Raw genomic sequence first — 21,398 nt, 5'->3', positions numbered from 1 at the left:
TTGCTCCATCCACCATGAAACAATCACGTGACCTGATACAAGCTTCAAGCTTGACTTCAAAATCTCCGCAACGCCACAGCTATCTTTTCCATTGATTCCTCCCCTACCACGTCAATCTCGAAATCATGGCCTTCCTTCGCTCGCTCCAGGCTACAGAGCCTCTTCTACAGAGATTAGCCGTCTACCGCAGCACCGCCCGCCCGATCGCGTCCTCCATTCCAATCTCCAACCTCTCCCGCGCAACAGGCGCCCGATACTTCAGCAAGCCCACCTACGCACGCGCTCAAAATACCACAACACCATCGCCAACCACCCCCAAACCCGCTCCCTCTTCCCCCGCCCCCAGCGCCGCCGCCGCCGCCAACAACAACGCAAAAAACCACCCAACAACCCCAAACATCTCCAAAACCGGTCTGGATGACAAACCCCTCGAGCTCGACAACCCAGTCAACGACAAAATCGACTGGACGCGCTCGTTTCACGGCCTCTCTGCGGAGCCCTTCCCGCGCGAAATCGCCGACATCCTGCTCGCCGAGACAGACCCTGAGGAGGTCGAGATCAAACCCGATGGCATCCTGTACCTCCCCGAGATCAAGTACCGCCGCATACTGAATAAGGCGTTTGGGCCCGGTGGGTGGGGGCTTGCGCCCCGGAGTGAGAGTATCGTTACGCCGAAGACGGTTACGAGGGAGTATGCGCTTGTTTGTCATGGGCGGTATGTTTTACCTTTCCTTTTTTTTTTTTACTTCTACTTGTTTTAGCTGGGTTCATGACTGATTGATCTCTTCTCTACACAGGCTTGTCTCCGTAGCCCGCGGCGAACAAGATTACTTCAGCCCAGACGGCATCCCCACCGCGACCGAGGGCTGCCGATCCAACGCCCTCGTGCGGTGCTGCAAGGACTTAGGCATAGCCAGCGAATTGTGGGATCCGCGCTGGATCCGCAAGTTCAAGGCGCAGTACACCCGTGAGGTCTGGGTCGAGCATGTGGTCTCCAAGAAGAAGAACAAGATCTGGACGCGCAAGGATGATCCTGTTTCGTATCCGTGGAAGGAGACGAAATAGATCGACTAGGCCACGATACGCACGCCACGTTTGTTCGTTGTGGGTTGACTAGTTGGGCTGGAGGATGTAAGATAGTTTGTGGAAATCATATTTTTGATATGTTGAGTCATGTTGTGTTGCCGTGATACCCATGGTACTTGCAGATAGAGAAGGATTTCTTTCTACTCGGTTGACTGTACGATAGGATGAAAAATAAAATATCTCCGAAATTATAACTTCATTTGTTCTCAAATCGCCAATTCAATTGACGAATTGAACGTACCTAGTAAGGCTTCGTCTAGATATCATCCAGATAGAAGATATTCGAACTCCAAATCCCTGATTTACATTTTTTTAACATATCATTGTCACATAACCGGGCAACCCATCAAAGGCCCCAGACCCTCCTTCCTACAGCTTAGACCCGTCGCGAGGCATCCGGGTTATACCGCGGATCCCTGTGAGACGGCTCCCCATCAGGTGAAACGGGCCGGCCATACTCATCGTAGATTTGAGGCTGAGAGGGGTGCTGGATTCGTGAAGGATTCATCTCCGAAGAGAGCTCTAATGGCGGACTAGAGCTCTCTGGCTGATCGTAGCGCTCCGAGTAGCTATATGGGTTTGAGGGCTGTTGTGAGAACCCTGGAGATTGCTGGACTGGGGGAGCCTGGAGATGAGGGGGGAGGGAAGACTCGGTTGGGGAGGCTAGTGGTTGCTGAGTCTGACTCTGGGCACTTGGCTTGCGACGGCCGGTGGATGCGGTGGATGCCCCACGGGTAAGGGAGCCATGGTTGACGCTGAGGTTGCGTTCCTGGATGGGCGAGGACAGGGAGGTTCGGTTGTGTTCAGCGTTGTGGCTGTCGCCAAGTGGGGAGTTGAGGCTGTGGTATGGGTCATTGTTGAGGGTGCTCTCGCTGTAGGCGCTGCCGGTACCGGCGGCTGCTGCTGCGGTCCGACGCTGAAGGGATCCTGAGCGGCCCAGGTCAATTCCGGTGGATTTGGAGGAGTCAGTGAAGCTGGTGTCCGGACCGGTGGAACGGCGGATTCCCTCGCTGGTGGATGGCTGGCGCTGGATGTCGGGCTGGCTGTCAGGACCGTCGCCAGGACCGTCACTGCCTTCAGCGGGAGCTTCCTCCGCGGCGACACCAGGGGCGCGAATAGGGATCTTGCGGATGGCGGCAACCAAGGCGCACATGAACTTGGAGCGGCGCGCAGCACGGACGGATTCGATGGCCCAGTTGGATTTGTGGCAGAGGGTCACGGTCAGCTCTAGTTTGTCCATGGCTCCAATCCCAACAACCTCGATGTCAACATCCTGTTGGAAGTCGCGGCTGTTCTCCTTGTCACGGACAAACATTTCTATTTCGTCCTTCAGGGCCTGGATTTCGTTCATGGAAGTGTCAAAGGCGACTTCGACTGTGATCTTCTCTCTCATGGCAGCGGACCGCGAGTAATTGTCAATCCAGATGGTGTTGAGGACGGCATTGGGAATCTGAGTGACACGGTGATCCGTCACATTGCGGAAGACACTGTACAGCAGCGAGATACGCTCGACAATGTAAGGTTGGTCCGTGATTTCCACGCGATCGCCAATGTCGAAAGGATGCTTGACAAAGAGGAAAATGCAGGAACCAAGCACTTCTTGCGCAGTGGTAGCGAAGACGAAACTCAGAGACAGAAGAGTGGTGGCACCAGCCGCGATGACAGTACCGAAGCCGCTAGTGACAAACGAGATAAAGACGAGAACACCAATGATGAAGGCAACTGTAGCGAGAAGGTTATCCAAGACGTGAATGGCCTGGTCAACGTCGTGCATGCTGTGGTTCAATGCTTTGCGGGCACGTCCGATCTCGGAAATAGCCAAGATGATTTCGTCCAAGCTGATATCACCATTGCCGTCCCGGTCCAACATCATGAAACATTCTTCCGCGTCAGCTTCCTTTCCAGCTCCCAGAACCTCGATAATATCATCGGGGAAAAGGGCTTCGCGGCCTTCGATCACAAAAGACATCCAGATTCGACGGGCCAGGGCTTCAGACGAGCGCCTACGCTCCAGTGCCTCGCTGACGATGGACCGAGCTGCGCCTGAGTTGAAGACTTGTTTGCCAGTGATTTCCTGTGCGACATCGCCCAGCGCGCCCGTGATCTTGCCTCCGAACCGTCCAACATTCTGACCTACACCGCGAATAAACCGCAGCGGAGCGGACGAGCTCGAGCGCAGGTGGCCAGGTCTACCTTTCTCAGGAGCTGCTGCAAGGATTGAGTCGGAGATTATTGCGTCATCTTCGCGGAACTCCTTGCAGTACATGGGGAACATGCTGCGGGAAGCATCGTAGAGAACACCAATCAGGTAGATATTGCGCTTGGACTCCTTGATCCTCGTGTCAAACTGCTTACGGTGGTAGCTGATCGAGATGAGCTGAACAATGGTCTTTTCGCCGAGGAAGATCATAGCGCAGACCAGAAGAGCGAAGAGGACGTTCTTGACGGATTTTTCCCAGCTCTTCGTCGCGGTGTCACCGTCGGCTTTGTTTCTTGGGTTGTACACCATGATCTGCAGATGTGTTATTAAACGATCCCACGCAATTGACCAATACACTTACAGGCAGGAACGTCACGAGTGAGACAATCATCCAAAGTACCGTGGTAATTGGCATTTCCAGGTTGCGCAAAATTAGAGCATACTTGCGAGTCCCGGAGCTAACAATTCCGCAAAGGAACTGGAAAACGAAGGGAATGAGCTTTGCAACCAGCTTACACACCCACAAAGACACCCAAACGACCTCAATCCAGGTGAAAAACCAGGGAAGAGCCACGCCGCCGATTTTAGCATCCGGGGTGGCTGTCGCTCCGATAATAATCGGGATTGCGATAAGAGCGGCGAGAGGTGCGACATAAATCATGTAACGGGTGACGATTGAGAAATTGAGAACGGCGTTGTAGAAGCGGCCCAGGCGGGTGATTGTACCATCCTCCGGGTCGTCCAGCGAGCGGCCAGTGTTTTCGTCAATGACCCTCCTGCGGCGATGGCCAAAGCCGTGCGAGCTAGAAGGGGTCTCTGCGCCCAAGCCTCCCTTTTCGCCGCCCATGCTGTTCCCAACGTCTCCTGCGGAATAGCCTCCAGATGGCGACGCTGGTATGTTCATGTTGTTGCTCCGTGCACCAGTCTGCCCGCGACTGGTCACGTTCTGTAAAGGAATGTCGATTGTAACATCGTTGGGGTTATGCATGTTCTCTTGGCGATGATCTGGGATTTGCTGAAAGCGATGGCTGGACAGACGCTTCTCCGCGAGACCAGGTCGTCCAGACATTGATGATTATGACCGAGCGTGTGAGCGAGGGAGCTCGAGCATAAAGGAGCGGGTAGTGTGAGGGGGATCGACTAGCGAGTTCTAAACGAGAGTTAGGCCGAGTCAATCGTCGAGATTGACCTCTTATGACAGAATGACTCGAAAATCACGGATCGTGTGGAGAGTGAGCGTAAACGTGGGTCGTTGGAGACCAGAGAACCCATGCAAATGATGCAATTGGGCGTGTTGTTGAGATCGTCGAGGCCTCAAAGGAAAGGCGCGCGAGCGAAGGGAAAGAACCGGAAGAGACAGAATGGCAGCGCAGAAGGACTGGCAAGGAGTGTGGGAGACGAAAGAGACAAAAGTTGAGGACGCGAAAGAGGAGAAGAATTTGAAGCTGACAATCGGAGAAAAAGACGGACGTTTCAGACTTTGGCGAGGTTTCATTCGATCCAGAATTGGGATCCTCGAGAAACGCCACCATGCGCCATGCTCTGGATTCCGAATTTCCTCGCTTTGACCGCGAACCATGGTCTTCTGGCATGTTGGTTTCAGGGGAATTGAGGATCCGTTCATTTCTCCGCTCCTGCATTGCTCGTTGCCTCGCACTTGCGTCAATTCCTGATAACTTGACCAGACTGGGCGATCGCGAACTGATCGATGCTGTGATTTCATCATGGTATAAATCTCATAGGGCAGTGCTCCACACTAGCGCGCCTTCAGCAGCTTTAGTGTGTGAACATCAGTGCGCTATTCCAGATCTCTGGATCGAGACCCGTCTTCGCCTCGTCATGTCGCCAAATATAGCGCCACGAAATTACTGAACCATGATGAAAGAACACCCGATCTATCAACATCATCAATTTGTCAATCTATCAACAGTATCAAGAGCTGTTCCTCAGGTATATCGCCGCCTCATTATGCGCCTTTCCGAGCCGATTTGTCCCCCGCCAATTCTTGTCATCCAGAATTTCTTTGCTCTTCCAGTCTAATCCAACACCCCATACTCGATCGTTCCGACTCCCCTCGACAAATACTCTCTCGCCACTAGTCAAGTATAGCTCCTTCAGCTGAGAATCCACCTCTGCACGCGCAACACAACCGGCAAACACGATCGGCTTCGACGCCTTTGTCCACAGTTCATCGTCGAAATTCGGCACCTTGCGACCCAGCATCTTCTGTGACTTGGGCGAGTTTGTGCGCATAATGCGACAGAGGGATGATTCCCAGAGGCCTTTTCGTTGAGGATCCGCCGTCTCAGGGAGTGGTTTGATGCTTAGCATGTTGTCTTGGAGTTCATCAAACGATTTCTCGTCGAGGTCTTCGATTGATTCGCCGAGTGGAATTGAATCGCGTTCGAAGAGCCAGGCTTTGAGAGCCATCATCCATTGCTCGCCACGGCGAAAGGAGAACGCCTGGAGAAGCCGCGTAGATATGGCATTTTCGTCCGGATGAGGTATCTTCAATTCGTCCAGCTGAGGAAGACACAGTTCGAGAGCTCGTTTCCCGGAGAATGCCTCAGGGCTGGGGTGCCAGTTTGAGAGGACGCCCCGAAGGAAGTAGATGTGTGAGTCTGTTACCCGGATGTCTGGGTTCTCAAAGGAGCTGGTAGTTTCATTACTTTGAGACATGGCGTTTGAAAGGTACGTCTAGATTGATGCTGAGTCCTGACTCTCGAGCAGAGAATGTCCAGCTTTTATTCTCTGGATGTGTGGGGAAGCGGCTCGTATTCAACTTCAGCCGCCAGGCTGTACAGAGCCTCGTCGAGTCAGAGGTGAGTCAAATATCGACAATTAAGCTCATCGCGTACACTTTCTGTGGCGCAGTTGCCGATCAGGAGGCAGCTCAATGACAACTTGGAAACTATATGCGAAGGGCTGTTCGTGGCTTTAAAAGATTCTTGATTAAATGGGTTCTAGCAGGTAGTACACTCGATAACATCAGCATTAAATCAACTTGGAACGCCCAGAAATCTGACAGATTTCAGCAATGAGTATCAAACTAAGTCTTCCAGTTACCCCGGCAAGTTGGGCACGTCGTACGATGTGCCTCAGCCAACCACTTCTCAATGCACTTCTTGTGGTAGTTGACACCGCATTGAGACTTGCACCAAGAAATATCAGTTTCTGCCTGTTCCTTCTCTCGCTCATCGCCTTCGGACTCTTCATTGTCTGTTTCATTGTTGTCCTCACTCGCTTCATCGCCGTGTGCATTCGAGGTCTCGCCAACAGTCGGAGCATTAGATTTTCGCAATGGATCCAAACAAATGCTACATTCCCCTTGCACAGGTCGACGGACTACTCCCCGTGGACGAGCAACTGGAGCAGGAGAGGGTCGAGGTGGAGAAGGAAGAACTTGAGTTGAAGAACGAGACGGAATGGTACTCGTAGCGCCTGGTGTTGCTACTGGGCCAGTCGAGGTCAAAGTGGACATAATCCGACGAACAGGTTCGGGATTTGCGGGGATACTCGGTTCCGGCGTTCTGCTCGCCGGCCGTGATACACTTGTCGCAGACTGCTCCTGTAAAGTACGGCTCGTGGTGCTTGCACTAGTTCCATTGCCAGCATCAAAGCTCAGGACAGGCGCTGGGTGGCTTGTTCTCGGAATCGCACGAGAAGATCGCGAAGTAGACGCAAGTTCGGCGGCCCTCTTGGCCGTCAGTCTCTCTATCTCCGCAAGGCATTCTGCCACAGTCCACCCCTCATAGCGGTTCTGCGATCGACTACGCGATCTTGGAACGGAGACGGAGAATAAGTATCGATCAACGCGCGCCTGCCATGTCGAAACAAGGCTTGATGCTTGGTTCTGGTGCCACCGCGTGCACAGCACATGCGGAGCAAGGTCTTCGAGGATATCGTCAATGCATAGTCCGGCGTGGAGGTCGGCAGTTCCTTCATCTAAGAGGCTCAGCGCGGTCTTTCGGCCGCGGGCGTTTGTCCGGACACAACAGCGACGGCCCTTGGAACGGGCAAATCCGGCGCAAAAGGGCTCGCCTTCTGGGTCTAGTTTGATGATTGAGGAGAGGTGTGGACGGTGTGTGGTTGAGGATTGAGACTTGCTGCGTGAAGGCATGATTGTGTTCAACGTCTGCTGGATGAATGAAGTGAGTGATGCATATTCAACCTGCAATGCCCTCTGTATCTATATACCACTCCATGGGTATCGTTATCCGTCTGCCTAAGGTTCAAATGCAAGCCACCCCCGATGCCCTGCCACATATCCGTGGCTGTGATCAGGCTAAGTCATGCACGATAACGCAATTGACCAAGCACACAAGTTCGAGTTCCAAGTCAAGCCCCTGGTTCAAGACGGGACGGGGCAGTGTGCGTGCATTAGCCGCGACATAAACTGGTTCATGTGGAGGGGATTGTCCCGTATTCCGTTGGAGAATATGAAATCGTCATAGGTTCAGTCTCCTTAGCCTTATGCATGTTCACTGTGCCGCTGGTTCAGGTTGCCAATTTTGGGGCGGTTAACTGGGATGTTGTGTGTTAGCGGCACTCGCGCTGCGACTACTGGTGGCTAGTTTGGGACGGTGTGGTGAGCTTGCAGTAGTCACCCACCCTGAACATGAAATGAAAACGGGCTGAAAATAGTACATGTCGAATCGAGGAGGTGTACCGGAACAGAGTTGATGGAATGGATGGGTTCGCTAAGAGGTAAGGGTTGTTTTCAAGGCCAATCCGTGGCTATGCCGTGTGGCTGGACTGCAGGCCACAGGCAGTTTACTGGTCTTGTATACACATCTCCCATACATATCAAATGCAATGAAATCATTATCTTGATTATCTACAGTATACATCCATCAAAGAGCCTACCACGCCGCAGCCGCCCTCGAATCACTAACCAGCTTCCTCAACTCTTCAACAACTCTCTTGGTATCCCACCCCTCCTTCAGCCCCCTAACCAAAAGCTCCTGCTCACTCTCCGGCGCCATCCCATTCGGCGCCGGCGGCCTCTGATCCAAATTCGACGGGAACGGATACCCATCCCCAATCGCCTTGACTAGCGCCGTCAACCCAGCATCCAACCCACCAGCACTCTTATACCGCACAACCATCCCCTCCCAGCACCGCTCAACAATGGGCGCCGCCTCAACAGCCTCCATCGTCTTCCCCAATGCGCACCCAATCTGCAGCAGATTCGCCTTGCGCTGAAACCCATCAGCGGGATCCGTCTCGTTCGCCCCCGCGGCGTGGAAGACGGCCGGGTTGAAAAACACGCCGTCCCCCATCTCCAACGGTAACGCTACATAATTTGCCTGGAAGAACTCCCGGAATTCATCTCGGCGCCACGCAAGGTACCCAGGCTCATACCGCTGGCTAAAGGGCAGGAACCGCGTGGGCCCGCTCTCGAGCGGCATATCGCTATGCGCGACGGCACCTTGCAGCGTGAGATATTGGCTGGCCAGCTGGATTGATTTCGGGAACGCGGCGCAGGATTGCAAGTCCTGGAAGCCGAGGTGGTAATCGCGGTGGCTCTCTTGCGCGGCGCCTCCGGGCTTCACGATGTTCACCTGCGCCGTGATCCTGTACGCAGGACCCAGCCAGGCTTCGCTTACCAGAGAAAGCCAGGGATTGGAGTAGTAGGTGATGAAGGAATCGGGGTCGGCGAAGGCGTGTTTGGAGAAAGAGTTCCAGATGCGGTCGTTTTTGCCTCCCGCGGCGAAGTGGTCGCCTCGTTTGCTGGAGGCTTCGCGGGCGATGATGGCTGAGAAGGCGGTGTTTGTTGCATCTAGTGTGTTGCTGAAGGTTGTTGGGTCGTACATGTGCTTGAGCACGAAGATGCCTGGGCCATCGGAGAGGATGGAGTGCCATTCATCCTGGAGGGAGGTGGTTTGTGTGGTGTCTGTTGGGTTGAGGGTGCGGGCGTCGTAGATGGGGATGTTGTGTTTGATTGTGGAGGCGTTGGGGTAGAGGGCTGGGTCTGTGGTGCGGGAACATATTTCTTTGAAGTCGGAGAGGTTGATGGAGGCTTCCGTGTGGAAGAGTCTGTTGCTGTTCCTCGGTTGGCCGTGGCCGTTTGTGAGAGACATGGCGGTTGGCGTGCGAGTTGCTGTAGACCAAGTTTTGGTATAGCTGCTGTTTGCAATCTAGTTGGCTGCTTGTAGTATTGGTGAAAAGGCGGGGTATAAATCCCGCCTGAGGATGAAGAATTCCGAATAGCGGACGGAGATAGCCCCGATGCCTCCACAGAAAAAGCACCAGCCAGTCTACCCACCTTCAAGAATCCAATGAGAAAGCACAGTGCACATTGACATGACTAAAGCACGAACGACAGCAGGCTGGCCCAGAGAATTTCCCCCAAAACCACGTGAGGATCGGAAACCTAATTCCGTTTGTCTTGAAGAGTTGCAGGCGTCAACTTTGAACTGAACGAGTGTATTCTGCCCTCAAGAGTCAATACTGATGTAATCGTACATGCTCCACGTATCCGAAGATGATATAGACATGGCCCAAGTGGACACCGACATGCAGCTCCCAATTTATTTCACTACCCAGCGCTAATTCTATGGCCCAGTTTCACCCGAAAAGAAATGATATCAAAGATAGGAAAATAAAAGGCATAGGTCAGGACGGCCTTGAGACAAGGGGTATTAAACGAAACATCCATTACTTTTGTATTCTATGCAATCACGATTTCGACATCGTTGCATAGCGGGGTATCAGCGGCGGTCATGGCGATGATGCTATTTGATTCGCTCAGCGTGAGAGGATTCTCAGAGAGCGTTTCCACTAGCGAGTCTGGGGGTCCAGAGACGGTAAACAGGGCTTTGAGTAGGACGTCCTGTCTGCCCGCTTCCGAATCGGGCGGTTTTCTCGTGTGGCTCACGAATAGTCGAACCAGTGACCGGATGTACCCATCAGTCGAAGGATGTTGCAGTTTGTCCAATCCGTCAACGATGCATATCAGCAATGGAGGTGCAAAGCTGAGTAAGGTGTCTATCAAGGATAGCACTTCTTTCCATGACGCGAAAGTGCCATCGAGAACAGCAAACTGATCGGCCTTGATCGTACGGTCCGAGGTACCGTTCGCTACCGGAGGCAAGTGTTCAATCAGTTGGCGGATCAAGCTGTATACAAGTGCTATGAGGCCTTGTTGGAAAAGAGTTAATCCGTTCGTAGCGGTCTGTGGTCTAGAGCAAAAGTGTGTAATGACGGGGAGTTTGGCGTCTAGTGCGAGGTTGGCATAACAAGCCGAGATGAGGGCAGGGTTGGAAACGTTGGAATTTGGTGAGCCTCCAATGGCTAAAACTTGAGAGTATGCGTCTGTTGCCCATTGCTGTAACGCTTCAATGGCGCCGTTCTCCACCATGACTCTCACATCTGGTTGGTAGTCGAGGAGTTGATTGTCGCTATCGAAGAAATCCTGTAGACGTGCCGAAGCTAGCTGTAGTTCGACTCGGGTGTATTTATGCTTCGACGTTTCTGAGGGCGTGGGTGGTAGAACTAGAGTGAGTAGAACCATTAGTTTCACTCATTCATATCTGACGAGTTCGCACTTACGCAGATCTTGTCCTGGAGCCGTTGTCAAACAGACAACACCCTCGGTTTGTTGGCCGATAACTCCCAAACGTTGATTTGCTGTATGGCGCATCTGCTGAAGAAGCACGCCCCTCTGTCCCATCAATCGAGCTCTTCGGTCTGCACTTCGTTGAATCTCACATATGAGCAATCGAGTCAATGCGTTCTGGGCTGCGAATCGCCGATCAATGTTGCGTTTGCCTATTTGACTCAATCGTGCCTCTTCCCATAATCTTATATCCACAGGGTGCGCGGAGCCCCGAGTGTATTGGGAGTTACTGTCGTCGAGATCCATCGCATTGGCCGAGACGTCAACGAATTGGTTTGCACTATCTTGAATGGTCGAGATCAAGCCCGAGAAGTCGGGGTATACATCTTCGTGAAGACTTTTTAGCAATCGGCAATTGAATCTCCTTGCATACCAGTCCATCAGTTCACCGAGAAGGAAAAAAGTTAGCGAGTAGAATTTGGCGATCGATGGTACAGAATGCTGTGTGAGCTGCGGTGGCTCGATGCCTGCTGGCGGACAAATAGATTGGTTCACTTGGACCAGAGCCTTCATCACCCCCTCCATGATCCTGGGGTAATTAGCAGCCGCCTGTCGCTGTGAGTTAGATATGACCCGGAAATACATTCGGTCGTGTACGACGACGTACCTTGATGATGGACTGCAGAGCGGCGTACAAAAGCGAAGAGTAGAACTGGTGACTCGGAAGCGTCGTCAACGGGAGCGTATGTGAATCGAGAGTGGCTAAGAAAGTGTCGCAGAGCGTCATCGACTTCCTAAATAATTGTCGCTGTGGCTGGGAGGCCCATCCGCTTTGAATATCGCGGATAAGGGCATGGACATCCTGAAAAGTCTGTGGGCGTTCATCAAAATCTACTTGGTCTGGTTGGGGAAGCAGTTCTTGCAGCCTTTTCCAAGCCTTTGCTAGCTCATTGTACTCTATATCGAGAGTCGCAATGACGGGGTTTCTAGGTATCTAGGTCAGCTTCGCCAGTCTATTGTCAACGGATAACCTCGAGGCAGGCTTGTCTCTTATCCGGATATCAGATCGTGGGGGAGGAGGGAGGGGGGACGGCAGACTTACGGAGAAGGATGCCGTACGTCGTATCTCCTTTTCCAGTAAATAGCAGGAAACTGGCCATCCTCCGGAACACGAGGGATCGCTGGGAGAGTGGTGACGGCTTTCGCTGACATCTTGTCGACCGAGTACACTCATGTCAAGAGAGAGAAGCAGGGAAGTACCCGGGCCACTCAGCATCAGCTGGAGAAACTGAGTGGCACTGAAGATACGTTCCTGATCAAATAACAAAGCAAGATTATGTGACAGTGGTGGTGTGCATTTTACTCTTTGATCCTTTGATTCTTTCAGATTCGATGGGACTAGGCCCGCTTGCGAAGTTCTTTCTGCTGGATTCGTCAAGGTAGCAGAGGCGGCAGCGAAGGGCCAACGTTGATAAAAACGAAACCAAGAACGTTCCCAAAACGAACGAAAGACCAGTAATTAGGCTCCGTTGAAGATCTGGGGTTGACAGGACGGTGGATGGTGGAAAGAGGGAGGGGGGGGGGGTTGGTTGCAGTGTGGGAACTGGGAAAGACAGCAGCAGAAAAGTACGAAGTCACACCAGTGTGGCTCGAGCAAAAAGATGTTGAGAGGCTTAGTTTTTTAAAGTCTTTCTATAATATGCTTATTATGGTGATTTATCCACGATTGTTGCTGTCAACCACAAAAGTGCGCGCACCCCGGAGAGGCCAGTCCCTGTCGCGGACGGCGCCAGAGCCCGTTTTGCGCAGATTATCCTGGCAATTAACAGCCCGTGTCCAGATGCCGCAGCGAGCGCACGACGCCCACTGGAACTGAGCAGTTTCCAGCATCTTCAAGAGGCAGCGAAAGGAGAGCAGAGCAGAAAGAACTGACACCCTCAGAAACGCCTCCTTGGCGGGACGGGCCAATGAACGCCTCCACCGCAAGCACCAAATGGCCATCTCAAATGTTCGAGGCCCCAAATAGAAGCGGGGATTCGCAGCAGGAGGTGCCTTTCTGGGCCAGTGAGCATGCGGCTGTCACTAATTTTGGCCAAACCTGCCTGGGCTGGCCTGGGAGGGCGTTTTCCCTTTTCTGCTCTTTACTTCTGTCCCCTGCTCTCGCTCTTGTTTAAAGGCGATGATCTTTGGGTTTCCGGATTTCAGCGACCATCTGACACTTTCACCGACTGTCATCAGACATTGTTTTACTCACCCGCTGCTCATGTCGGTCAAATCTTGACAGAATACCTGATATCTGCCAGCCTCATGCACAGACTCCCCTGGTCAAGGCTTTCCATTGATCCTTCCGTCCTTCTCCATCCCAGGTCGGCTATGATAAGCGTCTTACTGGCGTGGCTTTTTTGACTTTTCTTTTCTTTTCCTCCTCCCTTCCAAGTTCCCCTCCACCGGGCCACCGGCCGTGTCCATGTGCGAGGGCTACTGGAACTTTGAGATTCCATCGCCGAGTGACCTTGTTGAAGCCAGTCACTAGTGGCTCAGCTGGCTCTTCCTGAGGTCTTACCATTTCGCATTTGCCACTGCGCACAGTCAGAAGTGGCTTGAACACACAGACTGAGCGTCGCCCACGGCCGGTCTAGACCCTGCATGTTCCGCCAATAGCCATGCGTGATTGGGAACAAACTCCCCCGAAGGTGTGCAGGTGAGGCTTTAAAGGTATCGGTTACGAGATATGGTACCCTGCCATATGCTTCTGCCTAGACCGGCAACAAACAATATTAATCTTCAGACTTCAATTTATCGCTTTCAACTCCCGAGCCCCGAGGCAGGCTATCTAACTTAATCGACGATTAAGATAAGGTAATTCCCTTCCGACTCCCGCTCAACCCTTGAACGGACCGGACCTAGACAGCCTCGATTGTGCAGTGTATTGTGCATACTAAATGAGCGAGCAGCCTCAAAATCACAAATGTTACACAACACGCAAGCTACAACGCAGCACGACAGATTGGACCCTTCTGGCTATCCGTCAATCTATTGGGCTTGGAAGTCACACCCCTGCATCTCCCAGGACTCTCATCCAAGACATTCTGCGCCGATCTGGAAGCCTGGGAGCATTCCAATGCGACAAACTGAAACCAGCGTCGCAATTTCCTCCAGGAAGAATGTGCCATCGATCGGCTTGAACTGTCTTCGATTTCAGCTCGTTTACTATATCCAGTAGTTTTTCCGCCGGTAGAGGCGAGAGCTTCAGGGGTTGCGACGTCCATGCCTATTACCGGACTGCCTTGCGAGCGCCATGACACCATCAAGGTATTGGTTTGCAATGGCAGGAGACCAGTAGGAACTTGGCTGGATGTTATCAATGTTCAGTACTGGCCTATAAGATCGTCGTCTACCTTGCTTGTCGACTGTCGAGAATCCCGGAGCTTGTCTGATTGATCAGCCTTAATAGGAAATCATCCAGTAAAAGGCGGGTGATGACTCTGGAAGATACAAGAAAGAGAGATGCAAAGCATCAGATTGGCCATGAGAGTCGAGCGAGGGGCTCAGAAGTGAGATCAGGAGTAAACCTACACGCCAAACTCCGTTCGGGCGCCTCCGCACATTTGATGGCTGACTGTGGAGTGCAGGCAGTGAGGCACTCCTTGGAGATAGTGATCCTTGCTTTCGCGACAAGCCAGCGGCTGAGCACCGAGCACCGAGCACTAAACAAACCGACATCCTGGTGATGATCGACGGACGATCCAGAGGGACTGACTCAAATAGACTCAGGGTGAACAGATCTCCTGCTCATGGCACCATCATAATCATTCGAATTGTAAAGTCAGAGGGAACGTCGTTGAAATCGCGGTCAATTGCAAATTCTCGGCAAGATGTGCCTCGGAGACTGCTTCGGTTCATCTTGTCCTCGTATTCGCTTCTCATGTCTCGGCAAGCTCCCCCGAGTTGCGCACCCTTTGGCGTTGATTCTCTGACACGCTGACGGACATGACCCTCTTTATCGATGAAACAGGGCTTTTTGCTGCTATCGCAAAGACTCTTGATCGTGATAAGCATGTACTCCGATCGCGGAGTGGGATGGCTGATCGCCTTGTGGAGCTATCTCTGCTCCTGTAATCATGACCTCTGATTCCTGGAAGATTATCAGTGAGCAATTGTAAAATCGACAATGACCAATTGGATGTCATGGAGTTGAAGTTTCTGCATGGCTCTATGGCGGAAAATGCCGATAACGCCGGGCGCAATTCCTGCATTTGGTCTTGATCTTGAAATTAATGAGATGTCATCCTGGGGGCGGTGCAGCTGATGGATGAGCTGACGAAGCCCGCTCCAAGTGTGAGGTGTGGCTGTCAGCGCTGTCAGCACAGGGAAAAGGGCTCAACGAGGATCGGAAAATAGAACGAATGACATGATGATAGGGCAGGAATGTCAGTTTAATATTTGGTCTTTTCATGACCTGAATGCGCCCAGATCTGATGCGGTTTGAATCGTTTGGACGTGCGAGAGTTGACCGTTTTCGGCCTAAAAATTGGAGTGGTCAATAATCTCTGGTCAATTGGTGCGCTGGCAGCCGGTCGGTCGATCCCCGCATCCACGCATCCACACATCCGGCCCTTCGTCAATCAAATTGTTTGGTTGGTTGCCTTTCAACTCGGCATTTGCGATCCACGGTCCTGAATTGGAGCAGCCTCAGGGTTTCAAGGTTCGATGGCCGTTGCGATTCACGATTGCTTCAACATTCCAATGCCTCAACACTGAACAGTAAGCTGATGACAATAATGAATAAATTTAGTCGATGACTGTAGCTCAGGCGAGATGTGACATGATCAAGATGAGTGAGCATTGAGATCAGACCAGCGCCCTGAATTCTGGGTACGCTTAAGAAGACGCTTACCGTCAGCGTCAGCCTGGGGTTGGAGTCACCCCACGACGAGCATTTCTGGAACCGTCAAACAGCGCCCAGTGGCTTTTCCCACGCTTGCGGCCGGAAAGTCTGTTTTTTTGATAACGAGATCACGCCCTGGACGTATTCGGACATGGTGTTTAAATCGGATTGTTCTCGATCCAATTGACCCAGCGGTTTGTCGAGGTTGACAAGTCCTGGTTCAGAGCTGGCTGTCTCGGATCCCCAGGATAATAAATCAAGCCGGACCCTCCCCTCCTCCAAGATCCGTCCTCCATCATCATCATCCTGGCATTATTTCCTCCTCCACTCATCTCCTCGTAGTGGATATTCTCACCATCTGTAACCGTCTCTCGGTCTCACTTCACTCCGTGGCCGCCGCCCATCTGCACACTGCACAGCCTTCAATCCTGCTCCTGCGAGTTTTGCAGCAGTCACAGACGCAGCATAACCATAAGCCGGACTCCTTCAGGCGATCGGACGAGACTAATCGCTTGCTCCGGCGTAGTGATCGACCAGTTGCTGCATTGGAGGTGATATCAGAAGCACGCTGGGCATAAGCCTTGGAAACTTGGGCTCTCCACCCCAGTCGCTGACTCTGTTTTCGCCCTTTTCTTTGCTTATTTCTGTGTCCCACTTTGCTCCTGCGCGAGATCCGTGACCTAATGATCTTCCGCGATTCCCCATACCCTCCGACATCTCCGTAAGACTCGCAATTCACAACCCGTGGGGAAATTCCTGCTCATCCGGCTGGCTCGTCTTGTTCATGGCCCGGCTCCAGCACCTTCCTTTTCTATCTCGTCGCCCCTCTTCTTCTTTTTCTCTCTTCTCTTTCCTTCGTCTCTTCCTCCTCTTCCTCCTTTTCACGGTTCGGCCTGTGGATTCGACAGTGGTGCCGTCGAATAATTCCACCAAGCTCTCAGTGTCGGACAACAAGCGATTTCATCTTGGCGGCAATCAGGTGAACCTCGATCAGCGCATCGACCTTGCCCCGTTGACCCGATCGCTCCTCAATCTCAGTCACCGACAAGTTAGGGTCAGTATTGTCGATGCATTGTCGAATGCGGATTACTGAACCAACTTTATCCGCATAAACCTTAAGCGACTCCAGTTGCTTACTATAGTTTAGGATTTCAACCGCACCGGGACTCTAGTGTCAACCACCGGGTCGCCACCGCTGCGAAATTCTAGTATCGCCTTCGTTCCCTGCGACTCGTCGGCATATCCAGGAAACTCAAAAGCAAGTGAGGCCTTGGACCGGATCCTGACCTCGCGACCGAAGCCGTTGGCAGTTGTACTCTACAGCACATCAGCATCCCACTGCGACTATACGGATGACCAGCACACCAACTTCGACGACATATTCACATTACTAGACGCCGATACTGCAAGGGACATTGAGACCCAACTTGGATCAGCAGATCAATCAGGAATATCCTATATCGTACCGAATATGGCGTCGTATCCGGGCCCTATGCCAACCGCCGATAGTGGCGGGGGTACAGACAGCCCTAATACAGGTATGCATCGGCTAAACCGGGTGCTGTGCTAGTACACCAGTGCTAATTACTGCTGCAGCTATGATTATCCTTTACAGTATCACAGGTATCATTACGGCGCTATTTCTCTCCATCATTATTACGGGCGCGATCCGTGCTCATCGTCACCCCGAGCGATACGGCCCGCGGCAACGGCCAGGGCGGCCGCGGCAGAGTCGAGCAAGAGGGATGGCCAGGGCGATGCTGGAGACGATCCCAATCGTCAAGTTTGGGGACAATGACAACGACAAGTTGGAGGGAGATAAGGGAGATGTGGAGATGTCGATAGCGTCGGATACCCCGGTGTCGCAGCTACGAGAAGACGAGCCCCGCCAGCCACCAATGGCGACTGGTGGCACCACGTCGCCGTCGCCTCAAGAGGCATTGCAAGATACTGCCACGTCTACTCCCGAGCCCAAACAAGAGCGACGTACTGGAGCGACTGGAGTGGCCGAAGCTGAAACCCCTACCGACCATCCCAACTTCTCCTGCCCGATCTGTACCGATGATTTTGTGAAGGGACAAGACCTGCGCGTTTTGCCATGCAACCATCAATTCCATCCCGAGTGTATTGACCCGTGGTTGGTCAATGTTTCGGGAACCTGTCCTCTTTGGTATGTTTGACTGTGCAGTATCATGTTTGATCATTTGCTGACATCTTTCCAGCCGTATCGATCTCAACCCACCTCAGGCCGAAGGCGAGAACAACGAGAACCAGGAGGGTGAGAATCGCACCGAAGAACAGGAGACAACTCCCGAGCCCGCCACGGAGGAAACGCCTACACATCGTCATCGCCGCATCAGCAACTACCTGCATGGTACATTGAATGCTCGCCGTATGCGCGACGCTAGCGTTGAGGAACGACTTGCAGCTCTTCGAAGTGTGCGTGAGGAAGCCAACCGTGAGCAACAGGATGAAACTGACGAGCAACAACAACGCCGACGACATCGTTTGACCGCTCGCTTCCGCGAACGGTTCAGGATCCGCACCCGGGCGCATGGCGACGAGCCTGCAACTCCCCCTTCTCCTGCTGCTGCTCCTGCTTCCACGTAGGGCTCAATGACCGCTCACGTGTATATTTTGCTTTCTTTCTTTGTCCATTATTTTACCTTTTGAAGGTATTGATATGATTGATTTGGGATGCATGGCCGGCCTGCATTTTACGTTTGATATTTTTGACGACTTACTCGACCCATGGGATACAGGCGTTTTGAGATTGGGAGGGCGGTCAAAATATGGCATTTTTGTGTATATGTTGATCTCTGCTATGACGGCTTTGTAGATACAAATTGACATATAAACACTCACTTTTCATCACCCAGATTCAGCGACGCCTCAAGAGTGGTATTTATGTTCATACAATCTATCAAGGGGTGAGGGGAACCCGCCCCCATGGGGTATGAAGGGGTAGAATTGAGGGGGAAACCGGATGCGGATGAACCGGAGGCCGGGGGATGGACACAACAAGGGGAATGAGGGGATCCCGGTTTTGTGAGGAGAAAGGTTCGAATGGGTTAATTTGGTTCAGGAGTGAGGGGATCCCACTTGACCCGGCTATACAGTCCGACACCGTGGACGGTATTAACCGAAAGCCACCGGCAGTAAGTGCGTGAGTTTCAGGAACCCGGGTAGATGTGCGAGAAGCGCCGTTTTCCCCGAGGGACAGCCTAAATGTCCTCTCGGTACGTATCTGGGTAAGATTGTGAATCGTCATCCCTATAGGGACTCGGAAAAAGTCCGGTGGACAAGTCCGGGTAATTCTCGTATGCGAAACTCGTCTCGAGGACTGGGCCCCAGCGTGGATACTTGTGGGGTGCTTATTTTGGGGAGTTGGAGGCTACGAGGACTACAGGACGACGCTGGGCGACGTGCGTGGGTTTTCTGGAACGCTGGAAAACGGCTGGTCTCGGCGCTCGTGGTTGCTGTGGATGACTTTGTGGCCTCGGTGGTTGGTTGCCTGTGCTGTGCCTTGATTAGCTTTGATTACTGGCAAAAAGCCATGCAGGTCGTTCTCCGAGAATAAACGGATCCCGGAATTGTCCTGAAAGTTGTTGTAACTTGTACTTTGGGAGGATTTTGGAGAATCGGAGAATTTTGTGGACTATTGCTTCTTGTTGTAGCTGATGGGCGCTATTCCCCGCATCGAACTATTGCATTGTGTCTCTTCATGACAGCTTCATCTCAACTTTACAGTCGCTGTCCTCAGCATGAGAAACAGTTATTTTAGTATCATGAGATAGCAGTAAACCAGAACATGTGATGTCGTCATCCGTTGCCATCGGGACTTGCACACCTCGGTTGCCTCGGGGCTCTTCATGAGCTTCAGAGCTCCCATTGAGGCATTTTATTGTATTTAAAGCAAAGCTGTGCAGGCGCCCTGGATTCTGGGCTGACGGCTTTTGGATTCCCCTCACGTCTTGCAGTTTCAGTTTGTCATTATTGGAGACCCGAATTGACCGGTGAACGCAAGCAGCAATCAGAATAATTCTGCGGTGGTGTGACTCGTCGTGTGTCTGTTTAAAACTTCATCATGTCCTCCTCCTCTTCTTCTTCTCCCTCCCCTCCATCCTCCTCCCTTACCTCCATCGCCAAATCCCGTCTCGCCTCTCTCACATCGCACATCATGGGTTCCGCAGGTGCCTCCGTCTTTTCCACCTCTGTCGTGCCCTCTGCCCCCGAGGATCCCCTCTTTGGACTCGCCCAAGCTTATCGCCAGGACCCCTCCGACAAGAAGGTGGATCTGGTCATCGGTGCTTATCGCGATGACAATGCGAAGCCGTGGGTGCTCCCCGTCGTCAAGAAGGTTTGTCCTGGATTCCTGTTTACCGGTCACGAGCTTCGAAATTCATTTTCCGTCCCCGATATCCCGGGCTCGTGCGCTCAGATTTAGTAACAAGAAAACTAACCCCCATGCAACACAGGCCGATGACCTCATTCGCAACGACCCCAACCTCAACCACGAATACCTCCCCATCAAGGGCCTCGCCGAATACACCACAGCCGCACAGAAGCTCATCATAGGCGCGCAATCCCCGGCCATCGCCGAGAACCGCGTGTCAACTTTCCAAACCATCTCCGGCACAGGCGCCGTCCACCTCGGTGCCCTCTTCCTGTCCAAATTCCACCCAACCCGCCCAACCCTCTACCTCTCCAACCCTACCTGGGCCAACCACCACCAAATTTTCACAAATGTCGGCTTCTCCCTTGCAAACTACCCTTACTTCGACCCCAAGACAAAAGGCCTAGACTTCAATGGCCTCCTCTCCACCCTCCGCTCCGCCCCCAAGGGCTCCATCATCCTCCTCCACGCCTGCGCCCACAACCCCACAGGCGTAGACCTCACGCAAGAGCAATGGAAGGAAGTCGCTGTCGTCATGGCCGAGCGTGCCCACTTCCCTTTCTTCGATTGCGCCTACCAGGGCTTCGCGTCCGGTGACCTCTCCCGCGACGCCTGGGCAATCCGCTACTTCATCGAGCAGGGCTTTGAGCTGTGCATCGCGCAATCCTTTGCAAAGAACTTTGGCCTGTACGGTGAGCGCACTGGCGCCTTCCATTTCGTCTCGGCCCCCGGCCCCGAGGCTTCGCAGTCCGCCGCCCACGTCGCCAGCCAGCTTGCCATCCTGCAGCGATCTGAAATCTCAAACCCGCCCGCGTACGGCGCGCGCATTGCGAGCCGCGTGCTGAATGACCCTGAGCTCTTTGCGCAGTGGGAAGAGGATCTGCGGACAATGAGTGGGCGCATTGCGGAGATGCGCAAGGGGTTACGTGAGAGGTTAGAGGCCAAGCGCACGCCCGGTTCTTGGGTGCACATTACCGATCAGATTGGCATGTTCAGCTTTACTGGGTTGACCGAAGCCCAGGTGAAAGTCTTGAGAGAGAAGTGGCATGTTTATATGGTATGATCCTCCTTCCCCCGTTTCCCGTCCATCCCCTCTTTCTCTAAATCTTTCTATTCGGCTCGTGGATATACTAACAACACCCTAGACCAAGAACGGTCGTATTTCCATGGCCGGCCTGAACACGCACAACCTCGACTATTTCGCCGAGGCTGTAGATAGCGTCGTACGGGAGACGTCATAATCCCTGTTTCATTTCTTTTTTTTTTT

At 52.8% G+C, this 21,398-nt stretch overlaps 10 protein-coding genes across 10 annotated transcripts in view; 3 read left to right on the top strand and 7 right to left on the bottom strand.

The window, feature by feature from the left end:
* The first annotated feature begins 93 nt into the window (after positions 1–93).
* On the top strand, positions 94–1,327 carry BJX68DRAFT_247677 (putative mitochondrial genome maintenance protein Mgm101). Its single transcript, XM_071041811.1, has 2 exons — positions 94–715; positions 798–1,327. The coding sequence occupies exons 1-2, from the start codon at positions 126–128 to the stop codon at positions 1,063–1,065; spliced, it is 858 nt and encodes a 285-aa protein (XP_070893615.1). The 5' UTR covers positions 94–125; the 3' UTR covers positions 1,066–1,327.
* On the bottom strand, positions 1,112–4,501 carry BJX68DRAFT_198171 (serine/threonine protein kinase). Its single transcript, XM_071037521.1, has 2 exons — positions 3,648–4,501; positions 1,112–3,598 (listed from the first exon to the last, which is right to left on the bottom strand). Exons 1-2 carry the CDS (start codon positions 4,353–4,355, stop codon positions 1,463–1,465), a joined length of 2,844 nt encoding a protein of 947 aa, XP_070893614.1. The 5' UTR covers positions 4,356–4,501; the 3' UTR covers positions 1,112–1,462.
* On the bottom strand, positions 4,359–4,958 carry BJX68DRAFT_198165 (uncharacterized protein). The gene has a single exon (XM_071037520.1). It carries the CDS (start codon positions 4,908–4,910, stop codon positions 4,479–4,481), a length of 432 nt encoding a protein of 143 aa, XP_070893613.1. The 5' UTR covers positions 4,911–4,958; the 3' UTR covers positions 4,359–4,478.
* A 208-nt stretch (positions 4,959–5,166) lies between these two features.
* Positions 5,167–6,150, bottom strand: BJX68DRAFT_198159 (NADAR family protein). The gene has a single exon (XM_071037519.1). The coding sequence runs from the start codon at positions 5,963–5,965 to the stop codon at positions 5,219–5,221; it is 747 nt and encodes a 248-aa protein (XP_070893612.1). The 5' UTR covers positions 5,966–6,150; the 3' UTR covers positions 5,167–5,218.
* On the bottom strand, positions 6,151–7,606 carry BJX68DRAFT_198158 (uncharacterized protein). The gene has a single exon (XM_071037518.1). The coding sequence runs from the start codon at positions 7,404–7,406 to the stop codon at positions 6,336–6,338; it is 1,071 nt and encodes a 356-aa protein (XP_070893611.1). The 5' UTR covers positions 7,407–7,606; the 3' UTR covers positions 6,151–6,335.
* A 517-nt stretch (positions 7,607–8,123) lies between these two features.
* On the bottom strand, positions 8,124–9,664 carry BJX68DRAFT_197983 (phytanoyl-CoA dioxygenase family protein). Its single transcript, XM_071037516.1, has one exon. The coding sequence runs from the start codon at positions 9,367–9,369 to the stop codon at positions 8,149–8,151; it is 1,221 nt and encodes a 406-aa protein (XP_070893610.1). The 5' UTR covers positions 9,370–9,664; the 3' UTR covers positions 8,124–8,148.
* BJX68DRAFT_198018 (uncharacterized protein) lies at positions 9,665–12,232 on the bottom strand. Its single transcript, XM_071037517.1, has 4 exons — positions 11,950–12,232; positions 11,515–11,833; positions 10,841–11,456; positions 9,665–10,783 (listed from the first exon to the last, which is right to left on the bottom strand). Exons 1-4 carry the CDS (start codon positions 12,057–12,059, stop codon positions 9,960–9,962), a joined length of 1,869 nt encoding a protein of 622 aa, XP_070893609.1. The 5' UTR covers positions 12,060–12,232; the 3' UTR covers positions 9,665–9,959.
* A 185-nt stretch (positions 12,233–12,417) lies between these two features.
* Positions 12,418–13,026, bottom strand: BJX68DRAFT_247670 (uncharacterized protein). The gene has a single exon (XM_071041810.1). It carries the CDS (start codon positions 12,846–12,848, stop codon positions 12,564–12,566), a length of 285 nt encoding a protein of 94 aa, XP_070893608.1. The 5' UTR covers positions 12,849–13,026; the 3' UTR covers positions 12,418–12,563.
* A 3,493-nt stretch (positions 13,027–16,519) lies between these two features.
* On the top strand, positions 16,520–18,345 carry BJX68DRAFT_258829 (uncharacterized protein; the record flags this gene model as incomplete). Its single annotated transcript, XM_071043601.1, has 4 exons — positions 16,520–16,789; positions 16,883–17,273; positions 17,332–17,905; positions 17,958–18,345. 4 exons carry the CDS (start codon positions 16,520–16,522, stop codon positions 18,343–18,345), a joined length of 1,623 nt encoding a protein of 540 aa, XP_070893607.1.
* An 835-nt stretch (positions 18,346–19,180) lies between these two features.
* BJX68DRAFT_247665 (aspartate aminotransferase) overlaps positions 19,181–21,398 on the top strand; it is a 2,230-nt gene continuing 12 nt past the window's right edge. Inside the window, exons 1-3 of the mRNA XM_071041809.1 lie at positions 19,181–20,095; positions 20,214–21,188; positions 21,277–21,398. The exon at positions 21,277–21,398 is cut by the window's right edge and continues 12 nt beyond it. Of these exons, the coding sequence (XP_070893606.1) occupies positions 19,823–20,095; positions 20,214–21,188; positions 21,277–21,372 (1,344 nt within the window). The 5' untranslated portion in view covers positions 19,181–19,822 and the 3' untranslated portion in view covers positions 21,373–21,398. The remainder of the gene's footprint in view (positions 20,096–20,213; positions 21,189–21,276) is intronic.

The sequence above is a fragment of the Aspergillus pseudodeflectus genome (genome assembly GCF_044049435.1).
Source record: "Aspergillus pseudodeflectus strain CBS 756.74 chromosome Unknown BJX68scaffold_73, whole genome shotgun sequence".
NCBI lineage: Eukaryota > Fungi > Ascomycota > Eurotiomycetes > Eurotiales > Aspergillaceae > Aspergillus > Aspergillus pseudodeflectus.
Note: the sequence above shows the minus strand (reverse complement) of the source record. Positions and strands in the feature narration are given on the sequence as shown.